This window comes from Oryx dammah, unplaced genomic scaffold (genome assembly GCF_014754425.2).
Source record: "Oryx dammah isolate SB20612 unplaced genomic scaffold, SCBI_Odam_1.1 HiC_scaffold_10, whole genome shotgun sequence".
In the NCBI taxonomy this organism is placed as follows: Eukaryota; Metazoa; Chordata; class Mammalia; order Artiodactyla; family Bovidae; genus Oryx; species Oryx dammah.
In genome coordinates, this window is record NW_024070194.1 from 20,971,421 (window position 1) to 20,990,273 (window position 18,853).

An 18,853-nucleotide genomic window follows, 5' to 3' on the forward strand; every position below is an offset into this window, starting at 1 on the left:
GTGTGTGTGTGTGTGTGTGTGTGTGTGTGTGTGTGTGTGTGTGTGTGCTAAGTCACCTCAGTCGTGTCCGACTCTTTGAGACTCTGTGGACCGTAGCCCACCAGACTCCTCATCCCACGGGATTTTCTCCAGGCAAGAATACTGGAGTGGGTTGACATGCCCTCCTCCAGGGGATCCACTCAATCCAGAATGGAACCCATGTCTCTCTTGCATTGGCAGATGGGTTCTTTACCACTAGCACCACCTGGGAAGCCCTGGGATTTGAACACAGGCAGCTAAAATTCAAGCTACTCATATAATCGCTGTATTGTCCTGGATGGGAGTCAGGAGACACTGGAGGTGAGAAAGGAGACAAACATAAAACCCACATGTCACTCAGCACTGGGCCCGGCATGTAGTACAAACCAATAACTGTAGGTGGGTGGAGGGGAGATAAAGAGAAAAGAAGGGAACCAGGAGGAAGAAAGGGTAGAACAGTGGACGGATGGACAGATTGGAGGATGAATAGGTATATGAATGGATGGGTGGGTAAATGGGTGGGTGGTAAGTGGATGGATGGGTGAGTGGGTGGATAAATGGATAGATGGAAGGGTGAACGGGTAGGTGGATGAATAGATGGATGGATGGGTAGATGGATCAGAGGATGGTAATTCCCGTTGGTGCGTAAACCTCTAGATGGGTTCCAACTCTCCTCTGTTCCCCACTGCACCCCCAGATCCTCTAATCCAGTTCCCCAAACTTAACTGGCACCTTTTCACTCAGGTCCACCCATTTGTACCAACTTGGGGCCATTCTCCAGAACCAAGGAGGCCCATCTTGAGCAGCAGAGAGGAGTCCCGGCAAGAGAGTCCGGATCCCCAGTGTCCCATCCCAGCTCTGCTCCTGTGCAGCCTTGGCCAGCCAGGCTCCTCCCTGGCATCAGTTGCCCCACTCGCGCTATGAGCATTCAGCGTGGCTTTGTCCTGAGGTGTGGTGATGGCAGGTGTGCAGCAGCTAGTAAGCGACCCCTCCAGGGCAACACCTGCCAGGAGTCTCACCCATCTCTGCTTCCTGGAGTACTGACTCCTTTACTCCCTGGAGAATTCTCACTCAGCCTTCAAAATTCAACTCAGACATCGCTTCTGAGAAGCGTCCCAAAATCAGAGAGACCGAAACAGACAGACACAGACTCAGACTCAGAGAGACAGGGTGAAAGATGGAGGCCTTTAGAAAAATACAGAGAGGAAGGGACTTCCCTGGTGGTCTGATGGATAAGACTCCATGCTCCCAATACAGGGAGGGGGCACGAGCTCGATTCCTGATCAGGGAACTAAGATCCCACATGCCACGCATGGCATGGCCAATAAAAAAATAAGAAGAAAAGAAATAGAGAGAGGGGAAGGAAGTGTGGAGGGGGGACACAGAGAGCGCCACACAGAGGCGGAGGAAGGCAGGACAAGACACAGAGGTTGCCAACGTCAACCATGTTTGGGACACGAAGTTACAATGACTAGGCCCCAGGCCCCCTCACCTCCCAGGAGCCCTGCCTGGAGCTGGGGAGGGCGCTGGAGGCAGAGGCCAAGGCAGCCCCGGTGTGACTGGAGAACAAACCAGCCAGGAGGTGCTGAGACGAGTCATTTATTGAAAGCTCAGGACTTGCCAAGGAGGCCCTAGATCTTTCTCCAAAGCGGAGTCTTGTGGCTAGCCCTGCAGTCCCCACTCCAGACCGGGGGCAGAGCTGCAAGGCCAGAGCACCTGGGGGACCCTGGGTGGATAAGGGACACTTATACTGTCACAGACACAGGCTAGAGCCTGGGAGGGAAACTGAGGCAGATGGGCAGGTGGGCAGGAATCTGGTGGTCAACACAGAGGGATGGCAGCCCTCTGTCAGCCTCAGGATGGCATGGTCAGCACCACAGCATTCTGCAAGGAGCAATGGCTCTAGGTTAGGTCCTCTGAGCCCTTGTGCCCAACACCCTGCTACACCCCCCACCCTGCAGCCACTGTGTCCCCCACCCCCAACACCAACCCCATGCCCTGGGGTGAGCGCTGTACTGGGAACACAACTTGCACTTACTAACTGAATGAGTGAACAAATGAATGATGATGAATAAATGACCTTCAGTGTGGGAGAGGTCACTGATTTTAAAGACTTTAGTTCAAGTGTCATTTTTCCTGTGAATTTATTGTGTGACCTTGGACCAGAAGCTGGGCCTCCTACAGCCCTGGTCCTTATCTGAGAAGTAGGTCCAGCATTCCCTGACCTGCCCACCTCCCAGAGCTGCTCTAAGACTCAAAGGCACGCTGGACTCAAGAGGACTGTGAGACCATGTCCATACTCAGCAGGAAAAAATGTCCTGGTCTATTAGGGAAGGCTGCCACAGGCACAGCACAGGGGAGAAACAGAAAGTGTACTTGCTACCCCTGGACCAGGGGAACTGTGATTCTGTGAGGAAACCTGAGATCCCATCCCACAGGCCAGTCCTATGTCTGAATTCAACAAGAAAGAGCTCTTTGACTGCTTGACAATATCCGCCTTGGGCAAGTAAGGAAGGGGTACTAGAAAGTATGTCATATATTTGCCATTCCCAAGTTTGGTAGTTTATAATCCCTGAGCAACCTAGAAAATGGTGCAGCTACATACCTTGTCAGAGGCAGAGCAATCCCCTCTCCAGAGACAAGCTTTAAGCCCATCAAGGCTTACCCTCCACCCTCCATGGGAAACTCACCTCTATGATTTCCAGGGCTGCATTGGCAAAATTGACATTGAGAACCTTAGGCAGGGGGATCCCAACATCTAGGTTCACTGTGAAGAGGACGTGGTTGAAAGCAAAGATATGTGAGGGGCCAAAGTGGGACCTGCTGACCCTATTCCACAACTTTGAGCTAGCCAATTCTCTTCTTGGAGACTCAGGTTACCATGAGACTCCTACTCATCCTACTAAACCCAAACAAAAATGCCCCTTTTCTCTATTGTCTTAAGGGGTTCCCTCAGCAGAGCCTCCTTGAGGTTCTCTCAGTCTCTTGCACAATCTGGGTCATTTATATTCTATTCTTTTGTTTATACAACTATTTCCATCTGGATTGTGAGCCTGAAGACACGATCCACATCAGATAGCTCTTGATGCCCAGAGTTGGGCATGATGCAGGAGCTATCCATATTGTTTGACTGGAAACAATCCTGGTTTCCGCATCTTAGAAAGGGGGATCAAGCCCTCTCCAACCTCAGTGTCTATTAAGAACAATGGAGAATGATCAAATCACTTTGCTGTACATTTGAAACTAACACAACATTATAAATTAACTATACTTGAATTTTTTAACAAAAGAACAATGGGTAGAGGCAATGGATCTGGCAATCCTGAGTTCAGACACTCTGCGTCCAAGAAGACACTTAAGGCTGCGCTTACCATTGAGCTTTGGCACGTAAGCTAGCCGAACTACATTGCTGAGCCATTCTTCTAAACGGGACGCCTGCAACAGAGCATACAGAGGCTGGAAGGGGTGGCTTTGCAGGGAGCAGTACCACCTTTCCCAGGAAGAAAACTCCAGAGGTCCAGCTGCCCCAGCATCCCCACAAGCCTGACGACATAGCTCCTAGTGGGCACAGGAACTGCTGGGGTGGGCAGTCCAAGAATGACCCAAAGGGGACTCTGATTTAGGTAGGCTTCACTCGGCCCCGTGAGCTTGGAAGGGCTGCTCTCCTGGAGGAAGGATCTGGGGCGCCTGGTGGGGGCCTGTGTCTGAGAAAGAGGGAGGAAATGAGCCCAGCTCCAGTAACTCTGTGTGGTCTGACCTTAGATTCCTAGGAGTTGAAAAACACTTAGAATGATCTAGAATCTGAAACCATCATGAAATTCTAGAACCTCAGGACTTTGTAAGAAACAGGAAACTAAGGGCTCCATGAGTCTCTGAAATGTTAGAACTTTCTGAGTTCAGGGACCTTATTACTTGTGTGAAGTTCCAGAATTTTGAGCCCTTGTAAGGTTCTACACATTTACAACTTTGTAAGGTTCCAAGACTGAAAGATTGTGAGATCCACTTTCCTAAGACAATGACTGTTTGACAAGTGAGTGCACGTGTGTGCACGCACACACAGAGACACATGCCAGCCTGGATGTTTTTCCACTCCGTCTTTTGGGGGCAGAGCCCAGACTGGGGCCAGCTCAGTCATACAGCCTGACTCATCCTGCCTCCTTTCCACCCCACCTGTAGACCCTTACCACCGCCAAACTGCCCAGCCTCCCAGGAACTTACATCAAAGGTGTGGGCAGAGGAGGACGCCAGCTGGACGCTGAGCCTGGCAGAGAGAAGAGAGATGTTGAGGGGCCCCAGCACCCACCACACCCCAGCCTGCCCCATCCCTAGCTCTCCAGGATCAGGAAACAGGGTTACAGGCCCAACTCTGCCTCCATTCAGCCTTGACTCAGGGTCTCAGTTTATCTACCTGTAAAATGGGCTTAGAGGGAGGTGACCTCCTTCTGAAATGTCATGACCGCCACCTCCAACTCCACGGCCCTGGAACCTTGATCTGACTCCCACTTGTTTGACTGACGCTCTCTGAGGAGTAGCCCTCTCACAGACTGAGCCCTGGATACAGGGTGCTCTGCACCCCACAGCTGCTCACTAATGGCAATAAACCACCAGTGGATCACAGCCGGCCCACATAAAGGGCCAGAGCCCAGACACACATCTCTTCTCCTGAAGAGCTGAGGCTTCAACAGCCACCAGAAAGGGGAGATGAACCCTGGCAGTGGGTAAGGTCTTTGTCAAAAACGGAGTGGCGGTGGAGCCTTGCCGGGAGGGGGCAAGAGGGAGGGGAGGCAGCTGCAGCCTGAGGGGGCGGCAGGGATCAAGTAAGCACTGGGTGCCTATGGCCCAGGGCAGGCAGATCTCAGAGTCCACTGGGAACACTCCTGCATCCTGCATCCAGGGGAGGGACAGAGAGGCCCCAGGCCCCAGGCCAACGTGCGAGCACTGGGCCTGGAGAACAGAGGCCTAGACAGAGGACTTGCTTCCAGGGACAGTGCACTGTTGGAGCCTGGGCTTTGCAAACTGTAAAGTGCCATCCACCTCACTATCTCCGTTAGTATGATTATCATGAGGCCTAGTTACCAGAGAAGGGGAGAAACTAGAGAAATAGCTGGTCCACGTGAATAACAAAGCATCTGAGCACATTCAAGGACAGGTATCTCCATGGCCTGCCTCTAGGGCTGATAACGCAGAAGTCTGGACTCCACTGCAGCAGGTTTATCTCCAGGGCCAGGTTTTGAGCAGGTGCAGTGGAAGATGCCTGCTCTGGAGGCAATTCGCTGAGACCTAGTTGCCTCATCTGTAAAACGGGCCAAGAACACCCCTTCCCAGCAGGTTCCAGAGGCAAGGAAGACGCTGGCAAAACAAACACCTGCAATTCAGTTGCCTCTCAATAAATAATTGGGTTTCTGCTAGTCCCTAATTCTTTTTTTTTAAGTCTTTATTGAATGTGTTACAACACTGCTTCTGTTTTACATTCTGGTTTTTGGGCCGTGAGGCATGTGGGATCTTGGTGACTCAAACAGGGACTGAACCCACAACCCCTGCATTGGAAGGTGAAGTCTTAACCACTGAACCGCTAATGAAGTCCCCCTAATTCTTGTTCATAAAGACAACACCCAGGATCCCACGTTACCGTTCCAGGGATAGTGAGATGTGCAGCTTGGTAGCCGAGGGAGCTAGCTGGGCATTTAAAGTCATCACCTACATGAGAAGAGCAGGCAGAGATTATACCAATTCGGCAAAAGGAGCTTGAAGACAGGTCTGCCTTGGCCAACAGGTGACTTTCCACCATTCATTTCCTCCGCTACCCCTTGCTGAGGCCGTACTGTGTGTTAGTGTCCATGCTGGGCTACAAGGAAGTCATGTGAAGGTTCTGGTGCTCAGAAACCAGGGCACTAAGGGCTGTCAGTGTTGGATGCAAGGGAGTCCTGGGGTGGCAGGAGCTTGGACAGACCCTCAATCCTGCCTGCAGTGGGTGAGGGAAGGCATCGCCCACGAGGCGACCCCTATGCTGAATCCTGGAAGATGAGGAGTTAGCCAAAGGAAGGGGAGAAACATGGTGGTCTCTGCACAAACAAGGGCAAGGTGGGGGAACCTGGCAGCCCTGAGTAACTGGCTTAGGGCACAAGGCTGGAAAAAGCAGGAGAGTGAGGCCAGGGGTGGGGGACAGGGCAAGAAATGGTATCTGGCTGTGTGGGGCCAGGGCAGAGAGTGAGCAGGGTAGGGCCTGCCTCTGCCCAGATGTATGGTTGGGGAAACTAGCAGAGGTGGGGTGGAGGGGAGCAGTCTGGAGGTGAGGGGCCGGGGGGAGCTGGAAGGGTCATCCAAGAGATATCTGAGCACAGGGAGGCTGGGGGCGGGGACAATTCCTGAGATCCTGAGGAAGCACCCGGGACACACGTGTGATGAGGGAGCAGGGGGGAGTCCGAACAGTCAGGTTGACAGTGGGGGCAGGCTTCCTGCACGGTGCCCCATGGGATCCCCCACCCCAAGATCCACAGCCTGGAGCGGGTCAACCCTACTCAGAACCCCAGTGCCAGCTCCCACCCCTCAGCCACTCACCCCATTCAGCTGGAATAAGGCCTCATGGGCCCCTTGAGGAGAGTAGGAGAGCACATGAATGGTAGTTGGGATGGAGACCGTGGCCTTGTGGTTCTGAAGCGTGACTGTGGGCGCTTCCTTCACCCGCAAGGAGAGCAGGAGCTGCTGGCCTGGGGGCAGCTTCCGCAGGGCCTGGAGAGAAGCAGGGCAGAGCCAGGGGCATGGGGGCATCCTTGATGCCCCACTAATAGAATCAGCCGATCGATCAGTCAACAAACACTCACTGAGCACCTAGTGGGTACCGGTACTGAGCTGGGAGCTGTGTTAACAGCCTGAACCAGATAGGTCTGGTCTCAGCCCCCTTGAGGCTGACATTATGGAACAGCCCAATCAGAGTCAAAATCGCCCCTAAGTAAATGTAAGTGTTAGTCACTCAGTCGTGCCCGAATCTTAGAGACCCGATGGCCTACAGCCCACCAGGCTCCTCTGTCCATGAGATTTTCCAGGCAAGGATACTGGAGTGGGTCACCATTTCCTTCTCCAGGGGATCTTCCCAACCCAGGGATCGAACCCAGGCCTCCTGCACTACAGGCAGATTCTTTACCGACTGAGCTACAAGGGAAGTTCAAAATCGCCCCTAAAACACACTTTATTACACAACGTGAAAAAGAAAAGAAAACAAAAAACCTTCTTATGCCTATAATCTCTACATGATCCATCCTCTGCCCTGCTATCTAGCCTACCACTACTGGCCCTTATTTTCTTGTCTCTTAGACTCACTGACCACTTTGCTGTTCCTCCAAGCAGCCAGGCACACTCCTACCTCAGGGCCTTTGCACTTGCTGTTCCCTCTGCCAGAAATGTCTTCTCCAGACGCCTTCACCGTTCCCTCCCTCCCCTCTTTCAGCCTTCAGCTCACATATCACCTCCCCAGTGAGGCCTTTGCAAGGTACCCTCCTCCACCTTCTGACATTGTATATTTTCTGTTTATTTATTTGTTCAGTGTCTGTCCCTCCCATCACAATGGCAGCTCCTGGAACACAGAGACTTTTATCTACTTTTCACTGTCTACCCCTTGCACATGCCCTGCACCTAGCACAGGGCTGCTATATAATTCAGATTCCCACATCTAGAAAGAAGCTGTTCAGCCCCAGTGGGAGGAATGGTAAAGCTGAGGGCCAGGCCCTGTAGCCACATACTGACTGATGCCCACTAGTCAAATCTCCTTGAATCTTCTCCTTTCTCTTACTTTTCCAAGGTCACTGCCCTGACTCTTCTCTCTGGGGACAAGAACACTGAGACTAAGATGAAGTAAGGCAGTTGGCCGAAGAATTGATGCTTTTGAACTGCGGTGCTGGAGAAGACTCTTGAGAGTCCCCTGGACTACAAGGAGATCCAACCAGTCCATCCTAAAGGAGATCAGTCCTGGGTGTTCATTGGAGGGACTGATGCTGAAGCTAAAACTCCAATACTTTGGCCACCTGATGCGGAGAGCTGACTCATTGGAAAAGACCCTGATGCTGGGAAAGATTGAGGGCAGGAGGAGAATGGGGACGACGGAGGATGAGATGGTTGGATGGCATCCCTGACACAATGGCCATAGGTTTGGGTGGACTCCGGAAGTTGGTGATGGACAGGGAGGCCTGGCGTGCTGCGGTTCATGAGGTTGCAAAGAGTTGGACACGACTGAGCGACTGAACTGAACTGAACTGAACTGAAGGCAATTGGAGGAAGGGGCCTAAAGTCATTTGGAAAGAAACTCCTGTCCTCTGCTTGACAGAGGAGCAACAGACCGAGGACAAATGCCCAGTTGACTTCTGGCACAGTTAAACCCTGGTCCTTTCCTCTCTAAGCAAAATCTACTATCAGGAAAGGATATGGTGTTAGTCAATCACACTTCAGTGTGAATTTGAATGCAACATTCAATTGTGACTGTAGAGCTGTATTGAGGAAGATTCTGGAGCCCATTCAGGGTCATCAGGAAAGACCTAGCATGAATAAAGTCCATGAGGGGGTCACTCACCTCAGGGACCAAAGCTGCCAGATCTGTAGTTGTCAGTGGGGCATTGCTGGGAACCTGGACCGGAGACCAAATGGGAAGGGGGATAAACATAGAGCCAAGATAGGGAGCCCTCAGCACAAACAGTAGCTTCCTCCCACCCAACTACATGCATGCACCTCCACAGACACTCATGTTCCTTCTAGTAATGAATGGTGAGTGCTTACTACACACCAGACTCATGCTAAGGGCTTTCTGAGCCTTCACTCATTCCACCTTTATAACTGCTCCAGGAAGTAGGTGCTATGATTACTCCCATTTTACAGATGGAAAACCTGAGGTTCCTGTCCAGGCTCATAAGCTGGTAAATGGTGGCACCAGGCTTTGACCTGGGCAGGCTAATTCTAGAACTTTTAAACTTCCCTCCCAATTTGAAGGCCCAGGAATCTGACCCCACATATTTTTGCTTTTTACCCCAAAATATTCCCAAATACTGTACATTTGTTTCTATCATTTACAAATCAGGACATTTCATATAAATTTGAAGTTTCTAACTTAAAAAATTTGGAAAATCTGGTCACATCTGGCTCCCAGCTCAAGGCCCTATTCCAACCACCCCACAGGCCTTCAGCGTGCTCTTTGGACCGCACATATAGGAAGTGAATGATCAACCCCTGCTCCCTTGGGCTGAGCCGCAGGTGAGGGGTCCAGGTGGCTCGGAGATAACTGCTTTTAGACAGGGCTGAGACCAAGAAAATGTCACTGGGTAAGGCTTCTGGGCTGGGGCTTTCAGACATCTGTGAGGGTGTGAGAGGGGCCAGAAGGGAAACAGACATCTCTGAAACTTCAGAATAAATGTCCGATGTCCAAATGTCGTGAAGAGCATAGTCGGTGACATCAGTGACTTCCCCAAGCCCCGACACCCCATCAAGGTGCCGCCCAAGGAGGACCACACAACCCAGGTGGCTGCTCCTCTGGACCTCTTTAACATTGTTTGGGCTCTATATACCTTTGGTATAGTCCAACCTGAGTTTTCTTCTCTTCAACTCAAATATGCTCTTGAGAAAGTAGTAGGAATGTTAAACCATTCACACTGTAGTAAAAATTGAGCATTGACTGTACAAGAGCTCATCTGGCGCAGGGATAGAAAACTGGCTACATTTCACAGGCCAGTTTTGACCAATTCAAAGTAACTTCCTAAGTGTCATGTTCAGAAGTCCCATTCAGGTTTAGCCAAGTAGAGGCCATTATCAATTAGTAAAGCCTTGTAGACAAGTAACGTCATACTTATCTACAAGGACAAGCATGGACATGTACCTGCTATAAAACTGTCCAAGTCTCTCTGATTATAAGAAGAAGGCTCATCAGGGCTGAACAGTGATGAGGTTCAGCTAGGTTACAACTAGCATCGCTAAGACCCAGCAGGGCAGGTTGCCACACTTACCAGCTCAGAGGTGATGTCCAGGTCAAGGGCACCGCTGGTCTGAAGGAGCCCAAACACGGTGTTAAAGAGGAACAGAGGCACGGTCACCTGGGATGCGTGGTCCTCCTTGGGCGGCACCTTGACGGGTTTGCGGGGCTTGGGGAAGTCAATGATGTCACCAGCTATGCTCTTCACGATGGGCTGCAGAGGGGAAAGACAGTGAGGCAGGATCTCAGGGCAGCTCCCTCACCTGGCTCTGAGCCAGCATCCCCTTCCTGGCCTCCACTGAGACCTCACCCACCCCCAGTGGTGGGCAGGGCCTTGGTGGACACTTACGTTGACGTCCAGCTCTATGTACTGGTTGGAAATGAGAGGCAGTGTGGCCAGAGTGAATTCCACGGACCCAAGAGCCCCGAGGGGCACCAGGCCTGGATGAGGAGGGGAGGAAGGAGAAAGGGCCCATGAGCCCAGGCCCTACTTCTATTTACTGAGCGCCTGCTGAATGCCTAGCATTCTACTGAGTATTCACCTGGGGGCTACTGTCATCCCCATTTTACAGATATGGAAACTGAGGCTTTAACAGAGGAAGTCACTAGCCCCAAGCCACACAAGCCACAGGGTAGCAAAGCCAAGGTTCCTGTTTTCCAGCGCTGGTGCCACTAACCACAACATTGCCCTGCCTCTCTCATATAACACCACACACAGAGACACATCTGCCCCCAGGTTTTCCATCCTAATTCTAGTTACACATTTTTATACTTTTTTCAAGGCCCATTTGTGAATACAAAAGGCATCCAAGTCTCCATAAGGCTCAGAGAGGCTGGGGGCCACTGTGGCTGAGGGGCCCTGGGTTCTCCATGTAAGGTCTGGACCTCAGTCATCTTGTCTGTCCAGATAATAATAATATCTGCCTCACACTTCTGACAGTGCCAGACACCCCACTGGTGATCAGCGAGTGGCCTAAAGCCCCGATAGATGGAGACTTGGATGGCTCCGCGTCACCTCACCCCGTTGAACCGGCCTCAGCCCAGAACTCCAACATTAGGCCTCCTCATCATGGAGGCCTCATCAGTCTGAGGAAGATGTGAAAGGGCCCAGAATTCTGCCCCGTCCTCTTTGCTGGTACCCCACCCATTGGGGTAATGGGGTGGAGAGGTAAGAGCAGGTGCAGAGGAGGAGTAGGGTGGACCCCAACTTACCCAGCACGGCCCCCAGGAGCTCATTCACCACGCCCAGCACACTGTCCACCACGGGGCACAGCTGTGTCCAGAGGAGACAGGTTAACAGGAGCATAAGAGTGGGCCCCAGCCTGGTGCAGGGAATGACTGCATCTTCTTTAAATTATTTGCTTTGGGATCCCGAGGACCCCAAACAGGGCAGACGATAGAGATGGATAGCGGGGCACACAGGTGGGAGGCATGGATGGGTTGGAGCTTGAAGTGTCAGAGGGCAGAGTGGGTGGTATAGAGGGCCAGTTACATGGGCCCCCTCAGAACACCTCGGAGGATGCTGGGGGGAACATGGGGACACATTCCAGAGGCTCCCTGGGCAGTGGGGACAAAGCCTTCCCCAGAGGAAACAAATGGCTGTTTTCTCCAAGGTCTCAGGCCCCTCCTGCCATCCAGGCGGACGCCCGGAGACCTACAATCCGGATCCCACATAACGGCACCTCCTACCCTCCACCCAGAGTCAGGCCTGGCCCGGGGCGTCCACTATAACACCATCCTGGGTTTCCTGAAAAACCCCTGAGCTTTGACAACAGGGAGCAAGCAGTCTGGATTCCAGAATCCTATCACGGAATCTGAGTCCACCGCAGCAAGAACCCCAAAGGTGGCCCAGCCCAGCCCCTTCTCTCACTCAACCCCTTCATTCTACAGCTGGGGCCAGAGGAGAGAGGCGACCTGTCCAAGGTCACAGCTGTTCTCAGAAAAACAAGAGAAGGCTGTCTTTTCATTTAAACGTGGAATCCCTAACTCCAGGGCTTCTGGGGTCAGGCACATCACAGAAAGGAGAGGAGACCAGAGGGGCTGTGATGGAAGGGGGTGAGCAGCCCCTTGGAGACCAGCTAGCTGTGTGCCGCCTGTAGGAAGGAGGTGCAGGCAGCCAGGATGGCTGACGGCACAAGAGAAGCCAGAAATCGGGTTGCTGAGAGAAGCCTCCAGTCTCTAAGTGCCAGTAATTAACTCTTATTTTTAAAACCTCTTTGAATCACATAAATCCTGTCTTGCAGCCAATTATCCGGAGACCCCAGTTACCGGCTGTGACTTAAGTGTAGCTACACCCCGTGTTGAAATTGACTTGAGATGGGCCTGAGCTGCTGGGAGCTTCTCTTCTCCCTCTGAGCTGCTTTTCTGATTGGATTCTTGAAGCCCAGGGCGGTTTTGTCAACGTCAGTCTCCCATACCCCTGCCACCTCCACAGGTGTTCTTAACAAGGGCCTCACAAGAGAGGTCCAGCCAGGACTGGGGACCAGAAAGCCTGACTACTCTTTGCTGGCTGTCAGCAAGCCGCTCCCCTCTCCATCCTTAACAAAATGGAGCTTTGGCCAGAGCAGCTTAAGTGTGGTTCAAGGGATGGCAGGGGCAGGCAGGAGCATCCTGGAGCAGTTTCATCATATTGTGTTTAACGTCGCATGATGTCTTAATATATGGGCTTTCCTGGTGGCTCAGCAGTAAAGAATCTGCCTGCAAGGCAGGAGATGTGGGTTCAATCTGGAGGAGGAAACGACAACCCACTCCAGCATTCTTGCCTGGAAAATCCCATGGACATAGGAGCCTGGCAGGCTATAGTCCATGGAATCACAAAGAGTCGGACCTGACTGAACGACTGAACACACACACACACACACACACACACATGTCTTAATATACATATATGTGATCTTCTTAGACGTGTTTGCTAAGCACGGGGCTTTTTTAAAAATCATTGAGTGATCCAATTCTAATTCAAATCTAGTTACAGGAAAATATAGAGTCAATAACAATACAGGTGGCAAAGAGAAAGAGACTTGGATTGGAGAGCAGGTCACCAGAAGCCGTAGATTCAAGGTTCAGAGGTCTGGGGACAGACTGTGCCAGCCCACCTACAGACCGGCAGGCGACACCTGGGAGGCCCATGGGCAGGCCAGGATGGGATTACCTGATGGGCGTGGGAGGAAAGACCAGCCTAATCCTGCCTGGCGCCCAGGTTAACTCAAGGCTGGGGAGGAGGGGCACAGCCCAGGGGAGGGGGTGTGCCTGGTCTGTGGCCCCACACTCACCAATTCTGGCAGCACCTTGAAGAGTGTCTGTTCCACGACCCCAAAGAGTGGTGCAGGTAGCAACCTGGGCAGAATGAGATGCGTGAAGGTGTGGCCACCACACAGGGACAGCGCCAACTCGGATGAAGGGGCAGCGTGGGCACTTGGGACTCAGGACATCACCCATCTCCTCTACTGGTGGGCTTGACTGGGACTTAGGGATCTGGGTTTAAATCTTGGCTCTGCCTCACCACGGGGCCCAAAGAGGGATTTCAGTTTCCCCATCCATACAGTGCCTGCTTTAGAGAGAGCTGCTGCCTCTGAGATCAAATGGGAGTGTACACATGTCTAGTGCTCAGTAAAAGTCTGTTCCCTTCATCTCCCCCAATTGTTATAGACAAGTGACATTTGGGTCAACAACAGCACCTGGCTTAGGCTGAGGGTTCAGTAAGTATTTGTTGAATGAATGAATGAATGTCTGAGGGGGTGGCCTGAGGATGTGCATGGAGATGGACTTAGGTCTGTTTAGAGATGATGGGTGTACAGAGGGGGTGTGACAACCACAGAACCACAGCCACCGGATGCCAGCACCCTCCTGAGCTCCACCCCCTCCACGCCACCTCTAGCCCAGAGGAGCAGGATGGAGCCACTGTGATTTACAGAGCCCAAGACCCTGCGTGGAAGCCCCTGATTAAGGCTCTTCTGCAGACAGAATCAACCCTGGTTCACCCTGTTCTTGCAAACTAACACAGAGCTGTCTGATCACCCATCACTGTGCAGGGGCCACCCAGCAAAGGTGGGGTGTGGGTGTGGGATTTGGTCTGGAATGGAGAGACTAACAGGGGCTGACTCAGCATTGGAAGGGGTGGGGGTGGACAGCAGATGACAGTAGGGGCAGGTGCATAGTGCTGCAAGAAAGCCTTGGACCTGAGTCCAGAGACCAGTTTATTTCCACACGTGCTGCAATGTGGGTGTGTGACCTTGGGCAAATCCCTAGCCCTCTTTGGGCTTCAGTTGCCCCGTGGTGGAAGAGTCACTGTGTCCTGAACACCTGGAGTAAGAGATGGATATAACGGTGCCAGAGACTTTGGGATCATTGAATTTAGGTGCTCATTATACAGATAGGGACACGGAAGCCCAGACAAGGGACGGGGATCCCCTGGGGTCACACAGCAAGTCAGAGGCTGAGCTGGGTCTCTGACATGCTACAAGCAGAGACTCAATTCCCCGCAGATGGAGGGACCCCCATTGGCCCTTGTTCTATCTGGAAGAAGAGAGGCAGGCTTTCCGGGGCTGGAGAATAGAGACGCTCAGGAGCGGGAGTTGCAAGCTGGGGGCTGGACCAGAGTCCTTGTCCGTGGTGGGCCTCAGTCTACAAATCTGTGCAATGGGCTGATGCGGTGAGAGGGGCAGAGGCAAGGTGAACTCAAGCCCCGCCCAGCTGGCCCAGAAGACCCCGGGTGCGCGCAAGCGCGATGAGCCCCATCAGGTGTGGACGCCGGGAGCCGCCAAGCTAGGGCTTCAGTCCGCGGACTCACCCCGTGAGTAGGCTGATGTGTCCCAGGAGTGTGCTGCAGCGCTTGAGGATAAGGATGGGCGTACCCCGCGCGCTCACGCCCAGCGCCACCCGCGATGACACGTTCACCTCGGCGGCCAGCTGCAGGAGGCCTCCCAGGGGACTGAAAGACCAGAAACTGGGGGCGTGACCAGGCAGCCAAGGCCCCACCCACCAGGGCCGCCTCAGCCGCGCCCATCCCGGGGCAGCAGACCAGGGCTCTGATGGGCAGTGGATGGGGTAACCTTGCGAGGGGTCTAGTCCCACCCCCTCCTCACCCTGCTGCCTCCCCGCCCCTGCGTCCCCTCCCTTGCCCCCACCAGTAACCTCTCTCAGGGAGAGAGATGGAAGTCCCTGGACGTCCGTGGGGTGGAGATCCCTGGAGAGGGGTAGAGAGGTGGGATCCAGGGAGGGAATAGGAAAGCAGGAATCCCTTGGGAGGGAAGTAGGGTGGGAGGAAATAGGGGTTGAGGGGCTGAGCCTGCGGAGACAATAGGGTAGGGGGTCCCCAGTGAGGTGGGGGTGGGCAGCAGCAGTGTAGAGGCCCAGGGCACACTCACCCGGAGCCGTGCAGGCCCACCTTGGTGTGCAGGTTCAGCTGCACCCCAAACCCTGGCAGCAGCTTCACAGACACCTTTGGCAGTGTGACTTCGTCCACCTTCAACCTGCGAGGAGGACAGGGCCACTGACATCCCCCCGCACCGGTCCCTTACTGCCTGGACCCACCCAGACCAGCCAGGTCAGGACAGAGGTCTTTGGAGCAGACACTTGAAGAGGAGGAAGGAGAGAGCCATGAAGATACTTGGATTAGCCTAGAGAGACTGAAAAACTTGCCCCAGATAACACACTCACACAGTTATTGAAATTGATCCCACAGCTGGAACCCTCAACCACAGGGACGTGCTGCCTGACATTCAGTAGACCCCTTATTTCCTGACTCGGTTTCTAGGACTCCCTGTCTAAGCCTCCCCATGATATTCCCATTGCCTTCCAACAAATTTTAAAAGTCAACCTCTTCTCTATTCCCTGAAGCAAAAAAAAGACCAGGCTTCTGAACACAGGAGGTAGGCAGTCATGCAGCCACATTGTGAGGACTCACCCAGAAAGCTCCTCAACAACGCCAAAAACCCCTCCGTAGCCCAGCAAGCCACCTCCTCCGAGCAGGCCCCCAGAGCCCAGGAGGCCCTGGTTGACAGAAGTAACTGTCCCCAGCACATTCTGCAGAATGGGCCCGCCGACCAGCGAGTTCTGGATGGCTGCAAAGAGGGCAGGTGGGGGTGTTGGGGGTGGGGGAGGGGAGGAAGGTTCATATTACAGATGAGGAGACTAGGGCCCAGAGAGGCACAAAGTCACACAACAAATCGTGTTTGGGGCCAACAGTATGACTAGGGCTCCTAGACATTGGACCACCTGGTAGCATTGAAAGGGGGGTGCAAAAGTAAAGGAGGGAGCACCCAGCCACCAGAGCTGGAGCAAAAGGGAGGAGGCAACCCCTCCTGGGCACGACTGGCCTGACTCTACGTGGATTGTGAGAAGGGCAAGATGGAAGGGACCGCCTCGTGGAGGTTGGGACAGCCAGGGGAGCTTCCGGGAAGCATTTGCTCTTCACAACCATACTCTCTCTGGGCCGTTGAGCCCCTGGGGCCCCAAATGCCTTATAGAGTTCCCCCACCGCAGAAATGGGGGGCAGAGAGGCTGGCCCCACCAGCGCCCTCCCCTGGACTTCGTCAACCCTGCCCACCCCCATCCCTGAGGGAGACTCAAACCCTGCTTGCTCATCCAGTCCAGTTCCCCTCTCAGAAGAGAGTGAACTACCCACTGGAGCCTGCACACCAACCTTTAAGCCCCTGAACTCTACACAGTTGGGAATCAAACCCTGTTCTTGTCTACCCCCCAAAGCATAAGCATGTAAGTCTACCTATGAGACAGTTTACACTGCAGCTGGATCCTCACACCCTGCCCATCTTGGGCTCACCTTTGCCGAGTTCATCCTTGTCGATCCTAGTGAGAGTGCCCACCGTCTCAAGCAGCCCCTGGCACGGAGTCACCAGACCCCAGAGGAGAAGCGGGGACCACATGCCCAACATTGTCGGCGTCACACCTACCAAGAATGGAAGCAGGAACCTGGGGCCATCCTTGTGCCCAGGCCTTCTCTTCATTGTGCCCCTTCACCAGCTTGGGGCCCTCCCACCCGCCTGGCACAGCTGGAGTCCAGCTTCACTCCCAGGAAAGCCCTCTCCCTCCAATTTGAGCAGCAGCTAACACATCTGAATTTAGTCGTCTGTGGTCCCAGGGAGCCTGGACCTGGCTCTGAGAGAGAGCCACAGAGGGCCTTCCTCTCCAGAACAGCAGGACAGGATCTCTATTTCCTGGACCACTTTTCCATTGGCTCAGGGGGCTGTTTCAGAAGGTGTGGCTGATTGGAGACATTCAGCAGATAGATTTAACAAGTCCCATTTCTCTCCTGCCTCCCTTGCCTCTTGGACTGCAAGGAAATCAAACCAATCAATCCTAAAGGAAATCAACCCTGAACATTCATTGGAAGGACTGTTACTGAAGCTCCAATATTTTGGCCACCTGATGCGAAAAGCTGACTCATTGGAAAAGACTCCGATGAAGGGAAAGAATGAGGGCAGGAGGAGAAGAGGGAGACAAATGGTTGATGGCATCACTGACTCAACAAACATGAGTTTGAGTAAACTCCAGGAGATAGAGAAGGACAGAGGAGCCTGACATGCTGCAGTCCTTGGGGTCACAAAGAGTCAGACACGATTTAGCAACTGAAGAGTAACAGTAAACCCTGCGTCTATCCTGGACCGATGTTGAAAGGAACAAGATAGGAAGCGACCGCCTAGCTCACATTAGTTTCATAGGGTGGGATTTTTCTGTATGAAGTTCCATATCTGCCAGCCCAATTACATATCCATCATCACCCCTGCTTAAACTCTTCAGTGGTCACCCACGGCCCTGGGTATAAAACCCAGGCTCCTTACTGTTACTCACAAGGACCCTACCTGCCTCTTTACCTTCTCTGTCTTAACCGTGACAAGCTCCTTCCACCTCAGGGCCTTTCTTTCTGTTAGGGAGGTTCTTCCTCTGGACTGACTCCTCACCTTTCAGGTTCTGAATAAATGTCACCTACTTGCAGAGGCCGCCCTCTTTCACTTTGTCTAAAGAAGCCTGTCTGTCACACCACCCAGAATATATACTTGAAGGCAGTTTGCAACCACGCGTTGTGTTTGTGGTCTCATGTGCCATTTCTGTGAGTTCCCTGGGGGCAGGGACTGTTTCTAGGGTCTCCCTGCATGGATGTGTGTTGGAGCAGGTGCTGGCTGAGGGGCCGAGTGGATGGAAATCCAGCCCCACTGTATTCGCCAACTCTTTGCTCTGGCACAGGCTCTGCCTCCCCAAGAGGACACCTTTTCCTCTCACACAGAGGTGCATACGGGCTCTTTAGGGACCAGCCGCTATCAGCAGGACTGGTCCCAGAGTGGCTCCCTGTAACCTTGACTCTCTCATAGAAGGAAATATTCCCACAATGGGAAACCAGTCAGGATCAGTAGTTCAGAGAAAAATGGGCACCTCTTGAGCCTAGGAAAACTTTGCCCTCAGCCCGTGAATCCCTCCCTTTGCCCCCTCACTGAGTCCCTGTTTTCCCATCTGCAAAATGGACTTTCTCTCCCATCATCTTTCATGTACCTGCAGTGTTCTTCTAGGGAGAACTCTTTCTGGGCCCATTATTCACACGGGACAGCAGGATGGTTACAGGGTCAAAAACTGGGCATCTGGATAAAGTTGGGGCTCCGCAGGCCGTCTTACCCTCTCCTGCAGCTCCACGAGGAGTAGATGGGGGCTCCTGGCCTCCTGTCAGCTCCTCCACCCGCTCAGGCCCGGGGGCCGCCCTTATATGCCCACAGTGCCTCTTGGGACACAAAGAGGGCACAGCCGCCAGAAACCCGTCAATGTGTCATGTCAGAAGCAAATTGTGGTTTTCCCTGCGGGCCTGGGCTAAGCCTTCCTTCTGGGGGTAGAGTGAAAAGGGAGGACTGGGGTCAGTGCCCAGGGTCGGGAATGAAAGCCTAG

General features: G+C 53.2%; 1 protein-coding gene across 1 annotated transcript; it reads right to left on the reverse strand.

Moving 5' to 3' along the window:
* Positions 1 to 1,627: 1,627 nt before the first annotated feature.
* On the reverse strand, positions 1,628 to 16,863 carry BPIFB3 (BPI fold containing family B member 3). The gene is made up of 15 exons (XM_040247542.1): positions 16,746 to 16,863; positions 15,870 to 16,026; positions 15,331 to 15,435; positions 14,754 to 14,894; positions 13,237 to 13,300; positions 11,177 to 11,237; positions 10,314 to 10,405; positions 9,999 to 10,178; positions 8,579 to 8,632; positions 6,577 to 6,747; positions 5,648 to 5,715; positions 4,237 to 4,279; positions 3,390 to 3,453; positions 2,709 to 2,785; positions 1,628 to 1,902 (listed from the first exon to the last, which is right to left on the reverse strand). The coding sequence occupies exons 1-15, from the start codon at positions 16,855 to 16,857 to the stop codon at positions 1,873 to 1,875; spliced, it is 1,419 nt and encodes a 472-aa protein (XP_040103476.1). The 5' UTR covers positions 16,858 to 16,863; the 3' UTR covers positions 1,628 to 1,872.
* Positions 16,864 to 18,853: the final 1,990 nt, after the last annotated feature.